This window comes from Salvelinus alpinus, chromosome 22 (assembly GCF_045679555.1).
Source record: "Salvelinus alpinus chromosome 22, SLU_Salpinus.1, whole genome shotgun sequence".
NCBI lineage: Eukaryota > Metazoa > Chordata > Actinopteri > Salmoniformes > Salmonidae > Salvelinus > Salvelinus alpinus.
The window spans coordinates 6,451,112-6,472,576 of NC_092107.1; the positions used below are offsets into that span (position 1 = coordinate 6,451,112).

The window sequence follows — 21,465 nt, forward strand, 5'->3', positions numbered from 1 at the left end:
TTAACGCATCATATTTTCTCCAGAATTGGCTGTTTGTGGTTACATTCTTAGATATAACCATTTTTATCTAGAACCTAAAAGGGTTATTTGGCTATCCCAATAGGAGAACCCTTAAAATAACACTTTTTTTCCAAGAATGTAGAAGGTTAAGAGGATAGAGTTGTGATACAGCATTTCCTGCCCTCCGTTAATACGTTATTTTATACAGTGTGGACATTGTTCTCTTATCAGGCCTGATCCTGATAAATCCCCACAGATTTAAGGCCGGTGTTCTTTTGTTTCATACTGCTTTCTAGCCATGGGAACCTGCCAAGTTGTATCACACAGTCATGCTGAGTCCCAAATGGCACTCTATGGGGCCTGGTCAGAAGTAGTGCACTGTATATGGAATAGGGTGCCATTTGAGATGCAGTTTATGAATACCTGCTATGGGCTCTTTGTGTAGGCAACACACATATCAGTGTAACATCATTTCAAAAGTAATTCCAGCCTGCTTGTTTTAAACATGATCTATACATAATCTTAGGTGTTACTGACAAAAATGTATTTGTGTTCATATTGTGCAGAGCAGACAATCAACACTGCATAACAGGTTATATCATCTAAGAGCCTAGTGATTCATAAAAGGATTTACTATTTCATGTTACAGTAGAATAAAAAATTTTTTTGGGGTGCAAAGCTGTCTGAGAATAGGGCCTAACTGTGGATGACATAACTTTAACAAATAGCTTATGAGTGCTATTTCATAAAGACATATTTATTACCAAACCTAATATAGAAGAATAATAGAACAAACTTAGAAGAATAAGACAAGCTTTTACATATGATGCAAAAATGAAGTGTCAAGGTTTTGGAAAGTTTTGCAGCTAGTGGGTGGATGTGGGGCTTGGGGTGGGAGTGTGGCTAGTGGGGAACACTGGGCTGTAGCACTGGGCTGATATGTGTTACAGTAGTACTGTAGCACTGGGCTGATATGTGTTACAGTAGTACTGTAGCACTGGGTCTGATGAAGCTGTGGGTAGGGCTGTGGGTGGCAGTAGCAGTGTGGTGTAGCACTGGGCTGATAGTAGCAAGCCTTCCTCTTTCCTCTCTGCAGCATCTATAATAAGGCCTGTCTGTATCAGGGCCTCGGAGTGGCATGTGGCTGGTGTCACAATGATCTGCTCCAGGCCATGCTGTGGCTCAGGCTCTGTCCTGCTCCTGAGAATACAGCTTGGCTGCCTGAATACAGACAAGGCCTATAGCCTGGCTCAGTGGCTCTCAGCATTATAATAATAATAACTCTATGGGCTGGCTCTCAGAAGACAAAGACCATACAGCATCTAACAAGTAGCCAACCCAAAACATGTTATTTATAGGCTAATATGGGGTATCTACAGATTGTGAGAAAAACAGCTGTTTGATTAGTGAATGTGCATTGACCATGTTAGAGCAGTATTTCGATGTACAATTGTCACTAATAGTTACCACTTCATCATGGCAGTATGTTGGTGATCAAATTGTATTAGTCACATGCGTCGAATACAACAGGTGTAGACCTTACAGTGAAATGCTTACTTACGAGCCCCGAACCAACAATGCAGTTTTAAAAAATATGAATAAGAATAAGAAATAAAAGTAACAAGTAGTTAAAGAGCAGCAGTAAAATAACCATAGCGAGACTATATACAGGGGGGTACAGAGTCAATGTGCGGGGGCACCGGTTAGTTGAGGTAATATGTACATGTAGGTAGAGTTATTAAAGTGACTATGCATAGATGATAACAACAGAGAGTAGCAGCGGGGTAAAAGAGGGGGACAATGCAAATAGTCTGGGTAGCTATTTGATTAGATGTTCAGGAGTCTTATGGCTTGGGTGTAGAAGCTGTTTAGAAGCCTCTTGGACCTAGACTTGGTGCTCTGGTACTGCTTGCCGTGTGGTAGCAGAGAGAACAGTCTATGACTAGGGTGGCTGGAGTCTTTTTTGGGGGGGGGGCCTTCCTCTGACACCGCCTGGTGTAGAGGTCCTGGATGGCAGGAAGCTTGGCCCCAGTGATGTACTGGGCCGTTCGCACTACCCTCTGTAGTGCCTTGCGGTCGGAGGCCGAGCAGTTGCCATACCAGTCAGGATGCTCTCGATGGTGCAGCTGTAGAACCTTTTGAGGATCTGAGGACCCATGCCAAATCTTTTCAGTCTCCTGAGGGGGAATAGGTTTTGTCATGCCCTCTTCATGACTGTCTTGGTGTGCTTGGACCATTCTAGTTTGTTGGTGATGTAGACACCAAGGAATAGCATTCTCACATAGGTGTTTGTTTTGTCCAGGTGGGAAAGGGCAGTGTGGAGTGCAATAGAGATTGCATCATCTGTGGATCTGTTGGGGCGGAATGCAAATTGGAGTGGGTCTAGGGTTTCTGGGATAATGGTGTTGATGTGAGCCATGACCAGCCTTTCAAAGCACTTCATGGCTACAGACGTGAGTGCTACGGGTCGGTAGTCATTTAGGCAGGTTACCTTAGTGTTCTTGGGCACAGGCACTATGGTGGTCTGCTTAAAACATGTTGGTATTACAGACTCGGACAGGGAGAGGTGGAAAATGTCACTGAAGACACTTGCCAGTTGGTCAGCGCATGCTCGCAGTACACGTCCTGTTAATCCGTCTGGGCCCTGCGGCCTTGCGAATGTTGACCTGTTTAAAGGTCTTATTCACATCGGCTGCGTGATCACACAGTCTTCTGGAACAGTTGGTGCTCTCATGCATGTTTCAGTGTTATTTGCCTCGAAGCGAGCATAGAACTAGTTTAGCTCGTCTGGTAGGCTCGTGTCACTGGGCAGCTCTCGGCTGTGCTTCCCTTTGTAGTCGGTAATGGTTTGCAAGCCCTGTCACATCCGAAGAGCGTCAGAGCCGGTGTAGTACGATTCGATCTTAGTCCTGTATTAACGCTTTTCATCGATGCACTTATTGATGAAGCCAATGACTGATGTGGTGTTCTCCTCAGTGACATCGGAGGAATCCCGGAACATATTCCAGTCTGTGCTAGCAAAACAGTACTATAGCTTAGCATCTGCTTCATCTGACAACTTTTTTTATTGATCTAGTCACTGGTGCTTCCTGCTTAAATTGTTGCTAGTAAGCAGGAATCAGGAGGATATAATTATGGTCAATTTGCCAAATGGAGGGCGAGGGAGAGCTTTGTATGCATCTCTGTGTGTGGAGTAAAGGTGGTCCAGAGTTTTTTTTCCTGATGCTGATAGAAATTTGGTCAAATGGATTTAAGTTTCCCTGCATTAAAGTCCCCGGCTACTAGGAGTACCACCTTTGGGTGAGCGTTTACTTGTTTGCTTATGGCGGAATACAGCTCATTCAATGCTATCTTAGTGCCAGCCTCAGTCTGTGGTGGTATGTAAACAACTACGAAAAATACAGATAAACTCTCTAGGATAGATGGTGTGGTCTACAGCTTATCATGAGATACTCTACCTCAGGTGAGCAATAGCTCGACACTTCCTTAGATGTCGTGCACCAGCTGTTATTTACAAAAATACATAGTCCGCCACTACTTGTCTTACAAGACGCCGCTGTTGTATCCTGCCGGTACAGCGTATAATCAGCCAGCTGTATGTTGATAGTGTCGTCGTTCAGCCACGACTCCGTGAAGCATAAGATTTTACAGTTTTGGATGTCCCGTTGGTAGTTTAATCTTCCTCGTAGGTCATCGATTTTATTCTCCAAAGATTGCACGTTTGCTAGCAGAATGGAAGGAAGTGGGGCTTTATTCAATCGCCTACGAATTCTTAGAAGGCAGCCCGCCCTCCGGCCCCTTTTTCTCCGCCCCCTCTTCATGCAAATCCCGGGGATCTGGGCCTGTTCCCGAGAAAGCAGTATATCATTCGCACCGGGCTCGTCAGACTCGTTAAAGGAAAAAAAGGATTCTGCCAGTCCGTGGTGAGTATCACAGTCCTGATGTACAGAAATTATTTTTGGTCACAAGAGACGGTAGCGGCAACATTATGTACAAAATAAGTTACACAATAAGTTACAAACAAAGCAAATAAACGGAGAAAAAAAAAACACAATCGGTTGGGGACACGTAGAATGTCAGTCTTCTTCTCCGGCCCCATTTTACATGATGTAGGGGTTAATCTGTGTTCTATATGACACATGTACAGCCTGTCATCATCATGGCATCTCTACACTGTTAATCTGTGTTCATATAGACAGTACAGCATGGCATCTCTACACTGTTAATCTGGAGTTGACCCACTGATACAAATCATTGTAATGCCAGCTCTGGCTTTATGTGCAGATATCCTATCAACATCATTACTGTCTGTTGGCCTGCCAAAACCACTGATTTGTCATTTTACTATACTCAAAAAATGTAATATATAAGAGAAACAAATACAAAAAATTAAGTTAATGGGTAGTGTCCGAAATGGCACCATGTTCCCTACATAGTGCAATAGAACCTGATCAAAAGTAGTGTACTATAAAGGGATTAGGGTACCATTTTGGACTCAGACATGTTCTCTTGTTACCTCTGTGACACACACCTCTGAGTTTGAGGGAAATGGCTCATTTCCTCACACGGGGATGAATGTATGACTGCTGCTGGTGGTGTGCATAATTAGATTGTCTTTGAGCTGAGCCCTGTGGCCCTGTGGCCCTGCAGTCGTAATCACATGGATCCAATTGTCTCCCCAGTCATTAAGTCATGAAGCAGTTCAGTAATCTTACCTTAGTCCCCCTGGGGGAGCTGGAGTCTGTCGGTAGAAAGGAAGACAAAGAGACTGCCTGGAAGAGGGATAACTGGGCCCAAAATGTGTCTTCTCCAGCAGGTGGCGTTTTTTCATTTTTTTCCGCTCACCAAGCGAGGAGTGTATAAATGTCTTATTTTTTTTAAAGATTTAACCTTTATGTCACTAGGCAAGTCAGTTAAGAACAAATTCTTATCTGCAATGACGACATACCGGGGAACAGTGGGTTAACTGCCTTGTTCAGGGGCAGAACGACAGATGTTTTACCTTGCCAGTTCGGGGGATTCGATTCAGCAACCTTTCGGTTACTGGCGCAGCGCTCTAACCACTAGGCTACCTGCTGCCCCAATGAGATGGTGTCAAAAATATTGAATGGCCTATTTCCTACTTGTGGCTTATTTGATCGAATAGAAGTTTCGTAATGATTAGGTTGTTACGAGTGTACGAATATAAGTAGGACGCGTGACATTTTGGCAGCCTTGACAAAAAATTATGAGTTGTTATATCGGAATTGTGCCTAGTCGTCACTAGTTACCACAGCCACAAAGTCATAAACCCCACCTATTTCTACAATTTATCTTCTTAAAATGTGATTGTAAACCTAACCCTAACCACACTGCTAACCTTATGCCTAATCCTACCCTTAAATTAAAACCAAAAAGCACATTTTTCTTTTCATTAATTTTTTTACAACAAGAGACAATCTTGACTTTGTGGCTGTGGTAACTAGTTGAAACCGTTGTGACCATTGTTCACACGCGTATACCCTCTCATTGGCTAGAATAGTCCCACCTGATTTTGCCTCTTCCGTACTTCCTTCCATTTTTAAATACATTTATTTTCATTGTTAGATAGGCTGCTAGTGTAGCTGGTCCATATAAGGGATCATCTGTGTTTATAGGATAGGGTTGGATAAACTAGGAGAGCACCCTTTACTTTGTCTCCTGATGATGATGCCATTGTTTCTGGACATCAAGTCATTCTTCTATACAATGACATGACGCCCTCTTCCTGCTGTGAAGCCATGAACTGGTAGTGATCCTGTTCTCCCTTCCTATGGTCAGGTGGGGCCTCCTCTTTCTCCGTAGTTGTATTCTGATTCTCTATTAATTCACTCTCTGTCATGGATGTAAAGGGAATTAACTTGTGTAAGAAAAATGCTGTAAACTCCCTCTAGCCAATGCTTTCACCAATCCAATGCCTCAACAATCTATGAAGAAAATTAAGCATGGATACACTCTAGGGAAAAGAGTTTGAATTCGTAACGCAGTTTGTGTGTCAGTGCTCTCACCTGCTCATCTCGCTCTCTCTTTCCAGGTGAAGAGGTGCTTGTCCTCTCTCTCCCTGTGAATGTCTGTCGCCATGGCGAAGCGTGAGACGGGCAGCACCAGCCCAGTGGTCCGGCAGATAGACAAACAGTTCCTGGTCTGCAGCATCTGTCTGGACCACTACCACAACCCTAAAGTCCTGCCCTGCCTACACACCTTCTGTGAGAAGTAAGTCTCTACCATACACCATACACCCTACACCTAACCACTACCACAACACAAAAGTCCTGCCCTGCCTACACACCTTCTGTGAGAAGTAAGTCTCTACCATACACCCTACACCTAACCACTACCACAACACAAAAGTCCTGCCCTGCCTACACACCTTCTGTGAGAATTAAGTCTCTACCATACAGCCTACACCAGGGATCATCCACCAAAATCAGCCGCGGGCCGATTTGTTCTTGAGCGGATGGTCAGGGTACCGGAACATAATTACAAATAACTGCAAATTGACCACAAGAAGCCCAAAGAGATATAATATTTGACTAAAACATAATAATTTCAAACCTTGCTTACATTTGTATATGATCACACATCTCTCTATTATGCATGGGAATAGTTTGGAACAGATTTCCAAAATTAAAATCACTTGGAGCTCATTTGCTGGTGTTTTTACAGTCTTATGTCTAACAATAAAAAATAAAAATAAAAATATATATATATTTGTTTTGCTCAGAAAACTTGGGGGGGCCAAATAAAATCACCGCCAGTTGGGGAACCCTGGCCTATACCAAAACCCTAAAAGAATCTTTGTCGACCATATATAGACACATCCTATTTGTTTTAATCAAATCAACTATATTCACTGAGCTTGTGCTTTAAGCACACAGTTTGATTAACCTGTTATGGCTGCAGCCCGACACCGGTACACCTATGACAACATCCAGCTCAAGTGCAGGGCGCGAAATTCAAAATCTATTTTTTTTAAATATTTAACTTTCACACATTAATTCTTGCCACTAGGGGGGTGCTATTTCGACATAGCACAAATGTGTATCCAATGTAAACGGTCTCCTACTCAATTCTTGCTCGTACAATATGCATATTATTCTTACTATTGGATAGAAAACTCTCTCTAGTTTCTAAAACCGTTGGAATTATGTCTGTAAGTGAAACAGAACTCGACTTAGAGCACTTTTCCTATGTCTGTGTGAGAATGGGAAATTTTATCATCTGCTTTGAGACCTGTCTTTAACTTTGCCTGTCTTCTATTGGTTGAGATGCACTGCATACGCCTTCCCCTGGCTGTTAGCGAATAGGGAGAGTTGAAATGACGTTCCTACGTATTTCCCAAAGTTTTTAAATTGATTGGAACCGAGGTGTCCGACCTTTCGGGACTTCGCGCTGACGCAAAGAGGGTCTTGGCATGTCTTTTTAGAACGTCTGGTTTTAGCTCCTAGAAGTATCCGGCTCTGTTTTTATTCGCTATAGGCTTTAAAGACATCATAATCTTGTTATTTTGAACCGAATTATACCAGTTTAGGTCAGTATATTGCGATTTTCAGGTATTTATTTCCATGGCGCTGTAGAAACGTGGGTGTCTCTCTCTCGAATGCCATTCTGTACTGCTAATTGCAACGTCGAGGGAAACATTCTCCAACCCAGCAACGATTCTTTTGGCCAACGGACACCTTTCACAAGATTCTGATGGGAGTTCAGCTAATAGTAGGTACTATTTATGCTGATAAAACGTTGTTCTGTTGAAAAAGAAAAATGTATTAGACGCCATTATTTTCCATGTAGCGTTGCGCTATCGCACCCTGTATTGTACCCAGTATTGCGCAGTAAGGTTAATTTTAAAAATGTAATTCAGCGATTGCATTAAGAACTAATTTCTCTTTCAAATGCTGTCCAACCTGTATTTTTTTAGTCAAGTTTATGAATAGTTTTCGATAAGATTAGGTGCCTTTCCAAAATGGCGCCGGACAGATTGCTTGATTTTTTGCCCACTAAACACGTTGTGTAACCACGAATTGTGCGGCTAAATATGCACATTTTCGAACAAACTATATGCATTGTGTAATATGATGTTACAGGACTGTCATCTGAAGAATTCTGAGAAGGTTAGTGAAAAAATTAATAGCGTTTGGTGGTTTATAACGTTATTGCTATTTTTGGCATGAATCAATGCTACTGTTTGACTGACTTGTAGTAAGCTAAGATAACGCTATATTGTGTTTTCGCTGTAAAACACTTAGAAAATCTGACATATTGGCTATATTCACATGATCTGTGTCTTTCATCTGCTGTACGCTGTGTATTTTTAAGAAATGTTTTATGATGAGTAATTAGCTAATACACGATGGTCTCTGTAGTTATTCTAGTCATTTTAGTGATAGTTGTAATGGGGGCTGCAATTGTAAACTATGATTATACCTGAAATATGCACATTTTTCTAACAAAACCTATGCTATACAATAAATATGTTATCAGACTGTCATCTGATGAGAATTGTTTCTTGGTTAGTGGCTATTTATATCTTTATTTGGTCGAATTTGTGATAGCTACTGATGCAGTAAAAAAAATGGTGGATTAAAAAAAGTGGTGTCTTTTGCTAACGTGGTTAGCTAATAGATTTACATATTGTGTCTTCCCTGTAAAACATTTAAAAAATCAGAGATGATGGCTTGAATCACAAGATCTGTATCTTTCATTTGGTGTCTTGGACTTGATATTTCATGAACATTTTATTTTATGATATCCCTGTAACTTTAGGCTAGGCTATGCTAGTCAGCTTTTGTGATGGGGGGGATCCCGGATCCGGGTTTGTGACTCGTGAAAGGTTAACAAGTCCAATACAGCATTTGAAAGATAAACATCTTGTCAATCCAGCCAACATGTCCGATTTTTTAAATGTTTTACAGAGAAAACACCACATATATTTATGTTAGCTCACCACCAAATAAAAAAGAGGACAGACATTTTTCACAGCACAAGTAGGATGCAAGTAGCATGCACAAGCCAACCTAACTAACCTAGAACCAACCTAAATAACCTAGAAAAAACTACCTCAGATGACAGTCCTATAACATGTTACACAATAAATCTATGTTTTGTTCAAAAAAATTGCATATTTTAGCTATAAATCAGTTTTACATTACTGCTACCATCATAGCTACAGTCAGAAATCGCACGGGAGTAGCCAGAGAAAATACAGACACCAACGTCAACTACTAATTACACATCATAAAACATTTCAGAACAATATATGGTGGATAGCTAATGAAAGACAAATATCTTGTGAATATAGACAATATTTCCGATTTTTTAAGTGTTTTACAGCAAACACAATATATCGTCATATTAGCTTACTACAATAGCTAACATCACAACAGCATTGGCTCAAGGCAAACGGTAGCATAGCACAGTTCGACAGATATATATGAAATAGCATCCCAAATTGGGTCCTTATCTTTGTTGATCTTCCATCAGAATGTTCTCCAAGGGGTCCTTTGTTCAGAACCGACTTTATTTGGATCCATCCCTCAGAATTAGCAAGCACACTGGCCGTGCGTTGCTAACCTCTCGTTCTTGAACCAATTCTTGCGACGCATCACCTCTAAAGTCCAGAATAAATTTCAATAATATAATTAAAGTATATTGAAAAAACATACTTTAGGATGATATTGTGACATGTATCAAATAAAATCGAAGCCAGAGATCATATTCACCTATAACGACGGTTTTCCAGGAGGCTACTCCAGATCCAACTTCACGCCTTCCAAAAAAAATTAAGTGCGCACTTCTCACTCCAAGAGGTTGTATACAATCCCTGACCGAGATAATCAAGCGATTTCTTCTCTCACTTCCGCATGACACCCAGAGGAAGGCGTATGACGTGTTTCTACAGTCCTAAGTGACATGCCCTTTTATAGACAAGGGCTTGAAAAGCCTGTGGGCTGTAAAAATTGTTCTGTTCCACTTAGAGAAATAATTAAAACGGTTTTAGAAACTAGAGACTGTTTTCTATCCAATAGTAATAATAATATGCATATTGTAAGAGCAAAAGTTGATTAAGAGGCCGTTTGAAAATTTGCACATATTTTCCAGTTTTTCAATACGCCCCCTGCAGCCATAACAAGTTAAATAATTAAGACACAAATGACTAGAGGGAGTCCGACCAGCAGTTGATTTGATTGCGCTGGGCCTGCCTCAGACTTGCTGCATGCACTGTGTTAAAAAATAGACAGACAGTGACTGTGTGACTAGCACCCGTTGTCTCTCTCTCTCCTCCTTGCTGCAGCGACCACCACAGTGTTTATCGCGCTGTCCGTGTTGCTGAAGCTGCAACTTAATTACAGCCAGTTCTAACTGAAAAGTTACGTTACTGAAATCCCGCATTGGTTTAGGAAAAACATCCCCTGTTCCCTCAACCCTTGCTCTCTTTATGTGACACATGTATGCATCCCATGCATGTGACCAATAAGGCCTGACCTATAGCATATCATAATCACATCAATGAATTGGTTATAACAAACTGGGAGCACCGTTACAGCAGAATGGATGCTGAGGACGTGACAAATAAACTCGAAACGGGGTAATGTTTAGGCTACTGGTTGCTCATGAGGTAAAGGGGAAGTCAGATGTGTGGAATACATTTGACTAGTTGTGTACATTTAGAATTTTTTTATTGAACTGGGCTCGATGTCCCGTCCACGGGACGGTTGAGCTAACGTAGGCTAATACGACTAGCATGAGGTTGTAAGTAATAAGAACATTTCCCAGGACATAGACATATCTGATATTGGCAGAAAGCTTAAATTCTTGTTAATCTAACAACACTGTCCAATTTACAGTAGCTATTACAGTGAATGAATACCATGCTATTAAGTCAGGATTCCTGTATGACTCAGCCATGCCTCCTTGCCCATCCAACATTTCCTCATCTCCCACCCCTTCTAATGCGACTATCCCCGATGCTTCTCCCCCTTTTTCCCCTGCCACGCTACAAAGTTTCTCCCTGCAGGCAGTCACTGAGTCCGAGGTGCTAAAGGAGCTCCTTAAACTTGACCCCCAAAAACATCTGGGTCAGATGGTTTAGACCATTTCTTCTCTAAGGTTGATGCCCCTATAATCGCCAAGTCGGTCTCTCCTCTCTGGGGAGGTTCCCATTGCTTGGAAGGCCGCCACAGTTCGTCCTTTATTTAAAGGGGGAGATCAAGTTGATCCTAACTGTTATAGGCCTATTTCTATTTTGCCCTGTTTATCAAAAGTGTTGATAAAACTTGTCAATAATCAACTGACTGGCTTTCTTGATGTCTATAGTATTCTCTCGGGTATGCAATCTGGTTTCCGCTCAGGTTATGGATGTGTCACTGCAACCTTAAAGGTCCTCAATGATGTCACCATTGCCCTTGATTCTAAGCAATATTGTGCTGCTATTTTTATTGACTTGGCCAAACCTTTTGATACGGTAGACCATTCCATTCTTGTGGGCCGGCTAAGGAGTATTGTTGCCTCTGTGGGGTCTTTGGGCTGGTTTGCTAACTACCTCTCTCAAAGAGTGCAGTGTATAAAGTCAGAAAATCTGCTGTCTCAGCCACTGCCTGTCACCAAGGGAGTACCCCAAGGCTTGATCCTAGGCCCCACGCGCTTTTTCAATTTACATCAACAACATAGCTCAGGCAGTAGGATAGGCAGATTTATCCATTTATAGGCAGATGATACAGTCTCATACTCAGCTGGCCCCTCCCTGGATTCTGTGTTAAATGCTCTACAACAAAGCTTTCTTTGTGTCCAACAAGCTTTCTCTGCCCTTAACCTTGTTCTGAACACCTCCAAAACAAAGGTCATGTGGTTTGGTAAGAAGAATGCCCCTCCTCCCACAGGTGTGATTACTACCTCTGAGGGTTTAGAGCTTGAGGTAGTCACCTCATACAAGTACTTTGGAGTATGACTAGACAGTGCACTGTCCTTCTCTCAGCACATATCAAAGCTGCAGGCTAAAGTTAAATCTAGACTTGGTTTCCTCTATCGTAATCGCTCCTGTTTCACCCCAGCTGCCAAACTAACCCTGATTCAGATGACCATCCTACCAATGCTAGATAACGGAGACATAATTTATAGATCGGCGGATAAGGGCGCTCTCGAGCGGCTAGATGGTCTTTACCATTCGGCCATCAGATTTGCCACCAACGCTCCTTATAGAACACATCACTGCACTCTATACTCCTCTGTAAAATGGTCATCTCTGTATACCCGTCGTAAGACCCCCTGGTTGATGCTTATTTATAAAAACCCTCTTAGGCCTCACTCACCCCTATCTGAGATATCTATTGAAGCCCTCATCCTCCACACACAACACCCATTCTACCAGTCACATTCTGTTAAAGGTCCCCGAAGCACACACATCCCTGGATCGCTCGTCTTTTCAGTTCGCTGCAGCTAGCGACTGGAACGAGCTGCAACAAACACTCAAACTGGACACTTTTATCTCAATCTCTTCATTCAATGACAATCATGGACACTCTTACTGACAGTTGTGGCTGCTTTGTGTGATGTATTATTGGGTCTACCTTCTTGCCCTTTTGTGCTGTTGTCTGTGCCCAATAATGTTTGTAACATCTTTTGTGCTGCTACCATGTTGTGTTGCTACCATGTTGTTGTTATGTTGTGTTGCTACCATGCTGTGTTGTCATGTGTTGCTGCCTTGCTATGTTCTTGTCTTAGGTCACTCTTTATATAGTGTTGTGTTGTCTCGTTGTGACGTGTGATTTATATATATTTATATTGTATTTAATTTTTATCTCAGGCCTCCGTCCCTGCAGGAGGCCTTTTGGTAGGCCGCCATTGTAAATAAGAATTTGTTCTTAACAATACCACTGAAAATATCAAAAAAGAAGGTCCAAGCGTCTTCGACAGAGGGAATCAAGCTGAATCTATACCAATTTACAGTTCATGAAGGAAGGCTTGCTCATTAAAGTTTTTTTTAGCAAGCGTCTATGACAAATCAGGACAGGTCGTTTAACTGAGCAGCCATTTCACACAGGCCGTTTCACAGGCTGTAAAACAGTGATCGCTAAGGTCATTACAGAAACACCAGACTGATACCTATCAGGATTATTTGTTAGGATAACATTGAGAAGAGTAGCCTTTTCTGGGTGTTTGGAGACATACCTTGTGGGATTTATTATTATTATATTTTTTTTTTACCTTTATTTAACTAGGCACGTTAAACTTAACTCAGTTAAGAACAAATTCTTAGTTACAATGACAGCCTAGGAACAGTGGGTTAACTGCCTTGTTCGGGGGCAGAACAACAGATTTGTACCTTGTCAGCTCGGGGATTCTGTCACGTTCTGAACTCCTTTGTTTATGTCTTTATTTTAGTTTGGTCAGGGCGTGAGTTGGGGTGGGCATTCTATGTTGTTTTTCTATGTTTTGTTCTATGGTTATATTTCTATGTGTTTGGCCTAGTATGGTTCCCAATCAGAGGCAGGTGTCAGTCGTTGTCTCTGATTGGGAGCCATATTTAGGTAGCCTGTTTTCCTTTGTGTTTTGTGGGTGGTTGTTTCCTGTGTCTGTGTTTTCACCATACGGGACTGTTTCGTTTTCGTTTTGTATCATTCACGTTGTTATTTTTGTATTCTTTGTGTTCAGTTATTAAATTAAATATGGACACGTACGACATCTCTTACTCCTCTTCAGACGAGGAGGAAAACCGTTACAGATTCGATCTAGCAACCTTTCGGTTACTGGCCCAAAGCTCTAACCACTAGGCTACCTGCCGCCCCATTCGTAATAATCTGAGAGAAATTGAGGGAGTCCCATTGTTTCAGGACTTGGTCAGGTGGTTTAAGCATGTCCCAGTTTGGGTCACCTAGCAGGACAAATTCAGACTTAGTGTAAGGGGCCAGGAGAGAGTTTAGGGCAGGTAGGGTACAGGCCGGTGCTGATGGAGGACGATAGCATCCAGCAACAGTCAACACAGAGCTATTTGAACGTTTAATGCTTAAAACCAGCAAATGAAATTGTTTGGGGACAGACTTGGTGGAGACAACCGAGCACTGAAGGTGATCCTTGGTAAAGATTGCACAAGATTGCCACACCTTTGGAGGATCTGTCTTGCCGAAAAAGGTTAAAACCAGAAAGGTTAACATCAGTATTCAAAACACTCTTTCTTAACCACGTCTCAGTAATGACCAACACATCTGGTTTGGAGCTGTGAACCCACACTTTCAATTGAACCATTTTAGGTAATAAGCTTTTAGTGTTAACGTGCATAAAACCCAGGCTTTTACGAGAACAGAAATCAGTGAAGCAGATATCAGAGCACAATTCAGAATTGGGGCTAGCAACAGTATATGGGCCAGGGTGTACATGCACATTTCCAGATATCATCAACAGTAACACAATCAAGGCACGGCATAGTACAGGGGGAGCTCTGCAGTGCTGATTTGTGACATCTGAATGTGTATCAGATCATTATATATTCCAAAATTAAGAAAAATAAGGATCAAGAAAAATAAGGTAAGGAGAAAGTGCTGCGTTGGAACAATGTAAACAACACTAAATACATGATAAGTGTACCAGAGACTTTGTTGTAATGTTTTTTTATTAAGACTTTATTACAGCAAAGACTAAAAACAGTCGCATTCATTCGTGAATGCAATTTCCAAAATGGAACTTTTTTTTTTATTGTTTGAGCTTTTATTATTCAAGGCTCGCATTAAATTATTTTAAAACTAAAATGCTTGATTGCATTTCAAATCATGAATGACTCTTATGCTATGTGATGACATGAATGAATGAATGATTGATTGATACAGTAGCCTGTATAAGTATTGAAATATAGGCCTAAGTAAGTTACTGTATTAATACTAAATAGGATGTACTCTTAGGCCTACAGCTCAATGGTAGTTATAGAAGGATGCTATACTAAGCCTACTTATTATAATGACATTACTTATTATAATGATGGTCATAATAATAATAGTAATAATAACATTAAGAAGGAGATCAAGAAAAAGGACTGTTATTAAAACAGCCAAATTTGTGAAATCGTTTACTTGACATGTCTTTGCGTGGGGCTTGGTGCTCACGGAATCAGTAGGCTATTAACTCAAACAGGCAACAGAAGCAGGATCTGTCTTATTTCTGGAGATATATATGGATGATTCATAAAACCAGGCACATTTAACAGTTAGGCTATTAATTATAGACCTAATTATGTTCCTCCTCACTTTTTTTCGACAGTAAGGCAAGTGCTGTTTTCTCATCTCCTCATTCTGCTGCTGCCTCCACCGCATTGTTCTCAACACCAAGAAAGCGCATTTGTTATAAAATAATATTATGTTTATTAGTGTTACACTATCGTTCTTATGTAATATAACCATATTGTCACATTCTGACCTTAGTTACTCTGTATTTTCTTTGTTTTAGTATGGTCAGGGCGTGAGTTGGGTGGGTTATCTATGTTTTGTGTTTCTATGTTGTGTTTTTCATTTGGCCTGATATGGTTCATGTTAGTCATTGTCTCTGATTGGGAACCATATTTAGGTAGCCTGTTTTCTGTTGTGTTTTGTGGGTGGTTGTCTTCCGTGTTTGTGTGTTCCACATGGAACTGTTTCGGTTTTCTTATCTATTCACTTTGTTATTTTTGTATTGTTGTCGTGCTCAGTATTATTAAATATAATGGACACTTACCACGCTGCGCATTGGTCCGACCTTACTCCTCGTCAGATGAGGAGGACGAATCCCATTACACATATACAATTTCTGTAGCACATGTCGTAGAGTGGCCTCCACAATGGATTAGTCCACTCAGACAGGTGTCTTGTATATATGTATGTGTTTATTTATATATACAGTGGGGAGAACAAGTATTTGATACACTGCCGATTTTGCAAGTTTTCCTACTTACAAAGCATGTAGAGGTCTGTAATTTTTATCATAGGTACACTTCAACTGTGAGAGACGGAATCTAAAACAAAAATCCAGAAAATCACATTGTATGATTTTTAAGTAAATTATTTGCATTTTATTGCATGACATAAGTATTTGATACATCAGAAAAGCAGAACTTTAATATTTGGTACAGAATCCTTTGTTTGCAATTACAGAGATCATACGTTTCCTGTAGTTCTTGACCAGGTTTGCACACACTGCAGCAGGGATTTTGGCCCACTCCTCCATACAGACCTTCTCCAGATCCTTCAGGTTTCGGGGCTGTCGCTGGGCAATACGGACTTTCAGCTCCCTCCAAAGATTTTCTATTGGGTTCAGGTCTGGAGACTGGCTAGGCCACTCCAGGACCTTGAGATGCTTCTTACGGAGCCACTCCTTAGTTGCCCTGGCTTTGTGTTTTGGGTCGTTGTCATGCTGGAAGAACCAGCCACGACCCATCTTCAATGCTCTTACTGAGGGAAGGAGGTTGTTGGCCAAGATCTCGCGATACATGGCCCCATCCATCCTCCCCTCAATACGGTGCAGTCGTCCTGTCCCCTTTGCAGAAAAGCATCCCCAAAGAATGATGTTTCCACCTCCATGCTTCACGGTTGGGATGCTGTTCTTGGGGTTGTACTCATCCTTCTTCTTCCTCCAAACACGGCGAGTGGAGTTTAGACCAAAAAGCTCTATTTTTGTCTCATCAGACCACATGACCTTCTCCCATTCCTCCTCTGGATCATCCAGATGGTCATTGGCAAACTTCAGACGGGCCTGGACATGCGCTGGCTTGAGCAGGGGGATCTTGCGTGCGCTGCAGGATTTTAATCCATGACGGCATGGTGTGTTACTAATGGTTTTCTTTGAGACTGTGGTCCCAGCTCTCTTCAGGTTATTGACCAGGTCCTGCCGTGTAGTTCTGGGCTGATCCCTCACCTTCCTCATGATCATTGATGCCCCACGAGGTGAGATCTTGCATGGAGCCCCAGACCGAGGGTGATTGACCGTCATCTTGAACTTCTTCCATTTTCTAATAATTGCGCCAACAGTTGTTGCCTTCTCACCAAGCTGCTTGCCTATTGTCCTGTAGCCCATCCCAGCCTTGTGCAGGTCTACAATTTTATCCCTGATGTCCTTACACAGCTCTCTGGTCTTGGCCATTGTGGAGAGGTTGGAGTCTGTTTGATTGAGTGTGTGGACAGGTGTCTTTTATACAGGTAACAAGTTCAAACAGGTGCAGTTAATACAGGTAATGAGTGAAGAACAGGAGGGCTTCTTAAAGAAAAACTAACAGGTCTGTGAGAGCCGGAATTCTTACTGGTTGGTAGGTGATCAAATACTTATGTCATGCAATAAAATGCAAATTAATTACTTAAAAATCATACAATGTGATTTTCTGGATTTTTGTTTTAGATTCCGTCTCTTACAGTTGAAGTGTACCTATGATAAAAAATTACAGACCTCTACATGCTTTGTAAGTAGGAAAACCTGCAAAATCGGCAGTGTATCAAATACTTGTTCTCCCCACTGTATATATATATATATATATATATATATAAACTGGGTGGTTTGAGCCTTGAATTCTGATTGGCTGACAGCTGTGGTATACCCGTATTTCACGGGTATGACAAACATTTAGTTTCACTGTAACCAGTTTATAATGTAACCAGTTTATTATGGCAATAAGGCTCCTCGGGGGTTTGTGATACATACATATACTATACCTCCTCTGGCCTTATTGCTTAAATATACATTTATTTTTGCTACTGCTCGACTAAACAAATCTCAGTCGAAAAAAGCCTATCGACCAAACAATCGACCAGTTGGCTAAGTGGGGTCATCCCTAGTAAGAAGTAATTTTCACCCTTCCGAACTCTTTCCCGACCTCTCCCTAACCCTAACTACTGGCACAACCCCAAGGTTCTGCTGGGTTCTGAAATTAACTCTAATTTATGGTCTTTGCAAAACTACTTTACCAGATGCACAGTATTTGTCACTTATTTTAATCTAAGAAGGAAAATGTAATTCCTGCCCTGCAATAATGAGATGTTGAATTAGGTCAGGGCACAATGTAATGGTTTGAGAGAGAGAGAATTCTTACAGCATAAAGCCATGAGAGAGTCAAATATGTTACAGCATAAAGTCATGAGAGTGTCAAATATGTGTTACAGCATAAAGTCATGAGAGAGTCAAATATGTGTTACAGCATAAAGCCATGAGAGAGTCAAATATGTGTTACAGCATAAAGTCATGAGAGAGTCAAATATGTGTTACAGCATAACGTCATGAGAGAGTCAAATATGTGTTACAGCATAAAGCCATGAGAGAGTCAAATATGTGTTACAGCATAAAGTCATGAGAGAGTCAAATGTGTTACAGCATAAAGCCATGAGAGAGTCAAATATGTGTTACAGCATAAAGTCATGAGAGAGTCAAATATGTGTTACAGCATAAAGCCATGAGAGAGTCAAATATGTGTTACAGCATAAAGCCATGAGAGAGTCAAATATGTGTTACAGCATAAAGTCATGAGAGAGTCAAATGTGTTACAGCATAAAGCCATGAGAGAGTCAAATATGTGTTACAGCATAAAGTCATGAGAGAGTCAAATATGTGTTACAGCATAAAGCCATGAGAGAGTCAAATATGTGTTACAGCATAAAGTCATGAGAGAGTCAAAATATGTGTTACAGCATAAAGTCATGAGAGAGTCAAATATGTGTTACAGCATAAAGTCATGAGAGAGTCAAATATGTGTTACAGCATAAAGCCATGAGAGAGTCAAATATGTGTTACAGCATAAAGCCATGAGAGAGTCAAATATGTGTTACAGCATAAAGCCATGAGAGTCAAATATGTGTTACAGCATAAAGTCATGAGAGAGTCAAATATGTGTTATAGCATAAAGTCATGAGAGAGTCAAATATGTGTTACAGCATAAAGTCATGAGAGAGTCAAATATGTGTTACAGCATAAAGTCATGAGAGAGTCAAATATGTGTTACAGCATAAAGCCATGAGAGAGTCAAATATGTGTTACAGCATAAAGCCACGAGAGTCAAATATGTGTTACAGCATAAAGCCATGAGAGAGTCAAATATGTGTTACAGCATAAAGTCATGAGAGAGTCAAATATGTGTTACAGCATAAAGTCATGAGAGAGTCAAATATGTGTTACAGCATAAAGTCATGAGAGAGTCAAATATGTGTTATAGCATAAAGTCATGAGAGAGTCAAATATGTGTTACAGCATAAAGTCATGAGAGAGTCAAATATGTGTTACAGCATAAAGCCATGAGAGTCAAATATGTGTACTGCTGTTTCACCCATCCCACCAGACATTCACAGGGGGAGGAGGGGCCACACGCCCCTCTTCACCTGGAGAGACAGAGAGATATGGAGGAAGAGAGTAGAGAGAAGGGAGAACACAGAGGAGGTGGCACAGTCCACAGTGATGCTGCCAGCGCGCAGGTCTTTCCACCCCTGCTACCCTCACTTGACAGGAATGCCCTAATCTGCCTGAGCGAGCTCTGCGCTCTCCATATTGCCTGACACAGCTCGCTGACGTCTGCACTGTCCTCTGCACTGTCCTCTGCCCTGTCTGTTCTGTTCACATCATCTTCAGGAGAGGCTACTGGCCTACTGAGCAGACATATTGCATGCACTGCCTGTAGTAGGCTGCACTGTTGTAGATCCTTGACTTGACTCTTTGTATTGGCACCAATTGTTGAAAGTGTAATGTGATGAACCATAACCATCAACTTGACATGATTTATAACAAGCCATCCCTGTTGTTCTCTCCTGTCTTTTCCAGATGCCTACAGAACTACATCCCCCCTCAGTCTCTGACACTATCGTGTCCAGTGTGTCGTCAGACGTCCATCCTGCCAGAGAAGGGCGTGGCCGCGCTGCAGAACAACTTCTTCATAACCAACCTGATGGAGGTGCTGCAGAGGGACCCAGAGTGTTCTCCTCCAGAGGCCTGCAGTGTGCTGGAGTCAGTCAGTGCTGCTGCCGCCTGCCAGCCGCTCTCCTGCCCCAACCACGAGGGCAAGGTAGGCTTCTATTATCCCTCTACTGCCCCATCTACCCCTCTACTGCCCCTCTGCTGCAACTCTCCTGCCCCAACAAAGAGGGAAAGGTAGGCTTCAGTCTGGCATCTAATTGATGATACATTGGTGTCACTGACTGATAGTGAACACAACTGATTTTAGATCCGGGATGAGTAAGAGTACTGATCTAGGATCTGTCCATATAATCTCATTCATTATGATCTAAAAGGCTAAACGGATCCTAGATCATCACTCCTACTTTGAGTCGCTTTGTGGATATGTACCATGGACTAGCTAAATCACATCTGACTTGAAGGAAAAAGGACTGAGGGCCGACCTTGACAGTTTTCTATTGAAGTGAGAGTATTGTTCAGGAGTGTGGATTCACGACATTTACAAGCCCCTAAACATTGAGTAAAGATATCCATGTTTGACCTTGTCACTGTATGAACCTGCCTGGTCTATGGTGAGTCATCATGTGTGTTGAGCTGTGCTGTGTGTTGCTCCCATGCGCCCCCTGTAGGTGATGGAGTTCTACTGTGAGTCGTGTGAGACTGCCATGTGTCTGGAGTGTACTGAGGGAGAGCACAGGGAACATGTGACTGTCCCTCTGAGAGATGTCTTGGAGCAACAGAAAGCAGCCCTTAAGACCCAGCTGGATGCCATACGCAACAGGTACTGGATGGTAAACCGGTCTAGACTGCTCTGCCTGTAATGAGGGACAATCTATACTATTCTGCCTGTAATGAGGGACAATCTATACTATTCTGTCTGTAATGAGGGACGGTCTATACTGTTCTGTCTGTAATGAGGGACGGTCTATACTGTTCTGTCTGTAATGAGGGACGGTCTAGACTGCTCTGCCTGTAATGAGGGACGGTCTAGACTGCTCTGCCTGTAATGAGGGACGGTCTAGACTGCTCTGCCTGTAATGAGGGACAATCTATACTATTCTGTCTGTAATGAGGGACGGTCTATACTGTTCTGTCTGTAATGAGGGACGGTCTATACTGTTCTGCCTGTAATGAGGGACGGTCTAGACTGCTCTGCCTGTAATGAGGGACAATCTATACTATTCTGTCTGTAATGAGGGACGGTCTATACTGTTCTGTCTGTAATGAGGGACGGTCTATACTGTTCTGTCTGTAATGAGGGACGGTCTATACTGTTCTGTCTGTAATGAGGGACGGTCTATACTGTTCTGTCTGTAATGAGGGACGGTCTATACTGTTCTGTCTGTAATGAGGGACGGTCTATACTGTTCTGTCTGTAATGAGGGACGGTCTATACTATTCTGTCTGTAATGAGGGACGGTCTATACTGTTCTGTCTGTAATGAGGGACGGTCTATACTGTTCTGTCTGTAATGAGGGACGGTCTATACTGCTCTGTCTGTAATGAGGGACGGTATTAGGATCGTTAAAGCCCTATTCTGAGTACATTGACCGTGTACACACTGGATAA

General features: G+C 41.9%; 1 protein-coding gene across 3 annotated transcripts in view; it reads left to right on the plus strand.

Annotated features, from left to right (window-relative positions):
- Positions 1–21,465, plus strand: part of LOC139548872 (tripartite motif-containing protein 3-like) — a 50,385-nt gene that overhangs the window by 17,833 nt on the left and 11,087 nt on the right. For 2 of the 3 annotated variants that reach the window (XM_071358785.1, XM_071358786.1), the window contains exons 2-4: positions 6,053–6,231; positions 19,765–20,005; positions 20,526–20,677. In XM_071358785.1, the coding sequence (XP_071214886.1) occupies positions 6,086–6,231; positions 19,765–20,005; positions 20,526–20,677 (539 nt within the window). In that variant the 5' untranslated portion in view covers positions 6,053–6,085. Of the gene's footprint in view, positions 1–6,052; positions 6,232–6,273; positions 6,320–19,764; positions 20,006–20,525; positions 20,678–21,465 lie in introns of those variants that run through there. The other variant, XM_071358787.1, reaches the window with a different exon arrangement.